Here is a 6,015-nt window from a genome sequence, read left to right on the forward strand (position 1 = left end):
AATGCCAGATTATGCTCTAATGCAGGCCTTCTGATGAGGGAGCAGTCCCTGTTCCAGCCCAGGGGACACTCACTCCCTGGGCCAGACTCCCCACATCTGCCCTGGGTCACAGCTTGCTTCGCCTGGCTGTCCCCTAACGAGCTAAGTCCTCAGGAGTGATGAAGGACTGTGAGACAGGCAGGGGACACAGCACAGGGAAACCTCCACACTCAGCTCTCAGTGAGCTGGAGGTAATGACTCAGACTATGCAGCCCTGGCCTCTGCCTTGCCAGCTCTGTGGCAGAAGGATTAACCAAGCAGGGCTCCAAGGTAGCCAGTTCCCCTTCCTCACCTGCCCCAGCTTCCTGGCACTGAGCTGTTCCCAGTCTGTGCTCCTCATTCCCAAACACATCAGCCAGGCAAGGACACAGGCCATGCTTTGGCTACAGTGGATGTTTGCCATCCCACCTCCCTCAGTCCCATACCTGCCACTGGGCCACCCTAGGCACAGGCAGAGCTCTTGCAGCCTTCCACCCAACCTGGATGTGTCTTCCATCAGATGAGATCCTGTGGCAGTATCCCACCCTTCCCTGAGTACAAACATCTCATCAGCCAATTTAGTCTGGGACCCTCTGACTCTCTCTGCCATTTACTGCCATCTCCCTGGGTCGTTTTGCCCATGTGCTTCCCCACAGGCACCCCGTTAGCAGCTGTGATTGAAGTTCCATGGAGCAGAAACCTGCACCCACAAGCCATCCCCATTTCAACAGAGTAGCAGCAGCCCAAAGCTGCAATGGAGCCAGTGTTCGAGTGGCCCCCACAGAGGCAGAAGAGACCTCCCACTCCCATCTGCCTCGAGGAACAGCATCCATCATCCTTGCAGGCAAATGAGGAAAGGCTTGTGCAGAAAGCTGGGCCAAGGCAGGTCCTTCAGCAGCCAAGCAGGTGTTGGGTCTGCATCATCCTGAACATTTTCCTCCCATGGAGCATCTCCAAGTCATTCTGGGGGATGATGACAACTCTTAATAGCAAAACCACGGCTTCCCTGCTGTTTGTCTGACATGGAAGAGGCATGGCTTGCCAGGCTGGCTGCTCCAGCTGCCCATCACCTCTCCCTGCCCCAGTGCTATGGCCAGCTCATCCAGCCCATGGAGTTTGCTCCACAGACAGAGCAGTCAGGCAAGGAAAGTCCCGTTGAGCTTTTTCCATGACTCCAGGTAGAAACTCCCTTATTGGCATGTGACTATTCATCCTCGGGATCCACTGCCACTCAAGGTGCATCTAAGAGCCCCGCACACCTTTGGGAAGGAAGATAAGGGTGCTTTGGCCTGAGAAGAGACCTCCTTGGGGCAGAAGGGGCTGAACCCACTGCAGGCTGCAGTGCCCACCTCTGCTGCTGCAATGTGGTGCAGATGGGGCACCCACTGTGAGGCATGGAAAGGAGATGTGTTGCTGCTGGAGGAATTTCAAACTAGGAAAGTACTGGGATCTCTCACCTGGATTCCTGTGGCGATTGGTCAGTGATTTGGCCCTGTTGCTCTACCTCCAAGTCCCAAACCCGATATGAATCTGTCCATCCCTGCAACCCCAGACACTGCTGGGCCCTGTGGCTGGCAGCACAGGGGGCTGCTCAGCCCCTCCTGAGAGGGTCTCAGTTCCCCCCTGCTCCTCAGGGAGCGCTGCAGGGATCACCAGCTTGGACACAAGCTCTATCCATTCCCCTTGCTGCTGTCCAATAGCTGGCTCCGGAGTCCAGACCATCAATCATGCAGCAGCACAGGAGTCTGGCATGTCAAATCACGGTTTTAAAAAGGGGAAAACTAAGCTCCCTAGCCTGAGATTCTCCCCCTCAGTACCCAGCCCTGCTTGTGTTCTCTCACGTCTCCTTTGCCTTGGGGGGAGCAGAAAGCTCCCAGACAAGGTAAGATTAGTGCTACCCCTGCCTTGCTCCCCCAGCAGCTCTACAAGGTCCTCTGGAGTAGGGAAAACCAGACATGCCTCCCTCCCTCCCTCCCTCCCTCCAGTAAGACTCTGGCTGAGCCAATGATGCATATTTAAATGCATGGGAGCATCTAAGCTCCTCTCTCATTCCTTGACATTTCCAGAGATTCCAAGCTGTCTTCAATTACCAGTCTGCAATTAGCTCTTCCTAAATCCCCCAGTGAGGCCTAGGACTCTTAATCAATGAAATACAAGAGAGGAGGGGAAAGACATGGCCTCACTGCAGCTGGAAGCAACTTAAAAGGCTGGGGCTTGAAGTTGGAATAACCCTGTGAGTGTCTCTAAGGAGATCTGTAGGGTGGGAAAATCCTCCAGTGCTCGGAGGTTGTTCAATTCTGGGAGGAGACTCCATAAAGCCCTACAGCTGGGAATAGAAATCACTGGACAAACACCACAGCTCAGGGTGGAAATAGCTGGTACCAATGGCTCAGGTGTCACCCTGTGATGCAGACCACCTTGCTGTATTCATCTCACTGTGCCTCAGTTCCCTTGCTGCAAAACACTATGGTATGGGAGAGTGAGGATTCTCCCAGCAGCCCCATAGGAGCTATAAGGCTCCAATTCCACCAGTTTAAGCCGAAGTTACCTTTCCCATGACAAGATGTGGATATGGCCAAAGCTGGGGCGGGTTGGGAATGCCTTGTGGCCCAGACAGCTCACCACAAGGTCACATGAATGTCAATCTAAAGGCACAGACAAGAGCATCCATTAGGAGAGGGAGGACAGGAGCAGCATCGGTCATGTTGCGTTTACACAGCCGCGGAAAAGCCTTGCACAGTGCCCTGCCAGGTCAGCCCCCGTCACAGGGACATCTGTGCTGTCTTCCTGGCAGCACAGCTTTGCCTGAATGAGCCAGATTGGGCCTAATTAACAGCTCTGCTGATGCACAGAAAGGTAGAGAGAATCCAGCTTACCCTCCATGACCTGCAGAGCCAGCATAGCTCTTCCCAGCAGAGGGGAGCCCAAATGCCTGGCTCAGAGGGGCTGTGAAGCACTGGATGTAGACCCCAGCCAGAGAGCATGTGCAGCAGCTTCTGCTAAAGAAGTCCTGGAAAATTCAGCACCCTGAAGCGTAGCAACCAGTTTTTAAAAAGGCAAAGCTTTCTCATGCTCCACCCCTCTCCCTGGAGGTCTGCAGAAGCACAGGGCTGGTAGCAGGGATAGCAGCACAGCTCCCACAGCCTGCTGCTGCCACCAGAAAAAGGGATCCCAGCCCTGCAGAGCAGAGGTAGGGAGGAGTGAGGTGAGGAAGGGCATAGCTTCAGGAAAAAGAAAACTCAATTTTAAAAACATGGAGGTGACATAAACTGTGGCATCCTGTTTAAATTTGGTGTGGCAGACAGGCATCAGGAATTTCCATCTGGAATGGAGGAGGCCAGGAGAGCTCACAAGGGTCCAGGAGACACTCAGGTGGACTAGGACTGGCCTTGGGCACAAAGAGGTGTGAATATTTGACCCCCAACTCACACAGGGAGTAAAACCCCCTTTGGGAAGCAGGGCCCCCCATCCCTCTTGGGGAGGAGTGGGTCATGACCAAGAGCTTGGGGTGTTACCCCAATTGCCCTTGCACCCCACAGCCCAGCAAGTCCAGGAGCCACCGCCAGGCCCATCCAGGCCACCTCTTTATTCTCCAGTGAAGCAAAGCAAGAGGAGAGGAGACCCCCCTCCCACAGCAGGCCCCCTCCGCTTGGACACCCCAGGCCTCCTCTGGCATAGACCCCTCTTCCCGCAGCAAGCCAAGGAGAGGGAAGCATCACTCCCTGTTTCGGGGGGCACACGGGGAGGATTTAGCCGAGGGGAGGGGCGTGGGCGCCCCCCCCAGCGGCTCGAACAAAGGGGTATGCGGGCGGCTCCCGCGGGGTGAGGGGCAGAGTCGCCCATGCTGGGGGAGGGGGCCCATATACCACACGTGGGAGGGGGGGGGGGGGGGAAAGGCATCGCCCACAGAAACCCCGTCAGCCTTGCCCGCAATCCCCGCCTTTGTCTGCTCAGGCGCGGCAGCTCCAGCACCACGGACAGCACCGGGAGCGCTGCGGAGGCGCGGGGCGGCCCTGCCCGCGCCGAGGGACTCGTTCACATGCACCCTCTACCTGGGGCACCCGCCACACCCCAAAATCCCCCCCAGAGCCCTCCGGCCCCCACATCCATTTTTTCACCCCTTTTTTCTAGAGAAAACGCATCCAGGAGCCTCCGCTCCTCCGCAGCCTCCCCCTCCCCCCCTTCGCGAAGGTGGGAGGGGCACCACTCCCCCTCCCCGGTCTTCGCCGCCGCCTCGGTGTTCCGGAGCGCAGCCCCCAGCTGGGGTCGGAGGCGGGGGAGGAGGGCAGCCGGATCCGGAGCAGGGAGGGTCCAAGCAGCGTCTCCGTGGAACTGACGGCTGGGGAAGGGGGAAGGCGAGGAGGATGCGGGGGCAGGGGGGGGAATCCGACAGTCCTTCGCCTCCCCCGCCCCTCGGTGCGCGGCCCCTTCCGCCCCCGCCGGGGGCCTGGTACCTCCCTAACGGTCCAGGCTGATCGTCCAGTGCTTGGACCCGTCTCCGCCCTCGCCCTCGCTCTTGAGGTCCTGGAAGAGTTGCGTGAAGTAGTGCGGGTCCGCGTTGATTCGCAGCATCTTGGCGCTGAGGCGCTGGATGATGCCCAGGCAGCGCTCCCAGAAGCGACCCTTGTCTCCCTCCACCAGGAAGGGCTTGAGCGGGTAGGAGATCTCGTTGCCCATGTAGGAGTAGGCGAGATAGAGGCAGGTGAGGAAGGCGGCCTGCAGCTCCGCCTGGCTCCCGATGTCTTCGCCCCGCAGCGCTTCCCGGCACAGCAGGTAGACGAACACCAGGTTGGCCGGGGTGATGAAGCCCTGGTCCTGCCAGCCCTGCAGCAGCAGCGAGCGGTCCACGCTGCGAAACCACGAGATGAGTTCGCCGGGGCTCAGCTCCTTCAGGCGGTAGCAGCGGCGGCAGACGAAGTCCCCCAAGCAGCGCAGCAGCTCGCCGGTGGACGCCTGCACCACCACGCGGCGCGGAGATCCCGGGGGGCGGCTGCCGGCCGGCGGCGGTGGCGGCTTTCCCCCGCCGGAGCCCGGGTGCAGCTCCTGCGGCGCCGAGGGCACTGTGGGCACCGGCACGGCCAGCGGGCCCTGCTTGGCACCGTCAGCCGGCCCCACCACCGACTTGCGCAAATTCTCGCGATTGCGCTGCACCACCAGCGGGTCGGGCTGGCCCGGAGCCCCCCCCGGGGCCCCGCCGCCGGGCTTCGGCGTCACCTTCTTGGTGCTTTTCTTCTTCTTGGCCGAGGCGGCCACCAGCCGCTTCCAGGTTAGCGCCGAGATGAGCACGCCGGGGCGCTTCAGCCGGCTCTCGCCCTTGCCCGGCACCCTTCCCGGCGCCTTCTCGGCCAGCAGCCCCCCGCCGCCGCCGCCCTTGCCCGAAGAGGCGGCGGGGGAGAGGGAGAGCACCGTGCCCATGCTAACGCCGAGCGGGACGGGCGTGCGGGGGCCGGGGCGCCGGCACCGCCCATATGAGGCCGGGAGCTGCGGGGGAGGCGGCCCGCACCGGGGCCGCGGTGCCCGAAGATGCTCCGCCGCGCCCGCTCTGGGCTCCGCGCCCGCCGCTGCAGCCAGCCGCGGCCCCGCCGCTCCCCGCCTCCCCGCCGACAGCCAATCGCCGCCGCACGGGCCCCCGGTGCGCCCGCCCCTCGCCGGTGGGTGGCGAGGGGGGAGAGCGCGGCGCGGTTTTGCCCGGCGGCCGCCGCCCCGGCGTGACCTTCACCGATGGGGGGCTCGTTCGGTGCGCCCGCCAGGGCGGACGGGCTGGGACCTGCGATGCTGTCACAGACCCCCAGCCCTTTGTCTGGGGGACGTGGGGGTGAGCCCAGAGGACAGGGGACACGGGAAGGGTCGAGGGAGGGCTTCTGAACTCGGCTGTTCCTGCCAAGTCCTGCTCTCTTACCTACAAGGGTAGGGATGAGCCTTCCCAGACCAGCAGAGCCTCCTGGCCCAGAGGTGCTAGGGGTACACGGTGGGGAAGAATCCTTTGAATATGCCTTT

General features: G+C 61.2%; 1 protein-coding gene across 1 annotated transcript; it reads right to left on the reverse strand.

Moving 5' to 3' along the window:
* Window positions 1-3,589: 3,589 nt before the first annotated feature.
* Window positions 3,590-5,589, reverse strand: CDK5R2 (cyclin dependent kinase 5 regulatory subunit 2). The gene has a single exon (XM_053982501.1). It carries the CDS (start codon window positions 5,431-5,433, stop codon window positions 4,477-4,479), a length of 957 nt encoding a protein of 318 aa, XP_053838476.1. The 5' UTR covers window positions 5,434-5,589; the 3' UTR covers window positions 3,590-4,476.
* Window positions 5,590-6,015: the final 426 nt, after the last annotated feature.

The sequence above is a fragment of the Vidua macroura genome, chromosome 7, assembly GCF_024509145.1.
Source record: "Vidua macroura isolate BioBank_ID:100142 chromosome 7, ASM2450914v1, whole genome shotgun sequence".
In the NCBI taxonomy this organism is placed as follows: Eukaryota; Metazoa; Chordata; class Aves; order Passeriformes; family Viduidae; genus Vidua; species Vidua macroura.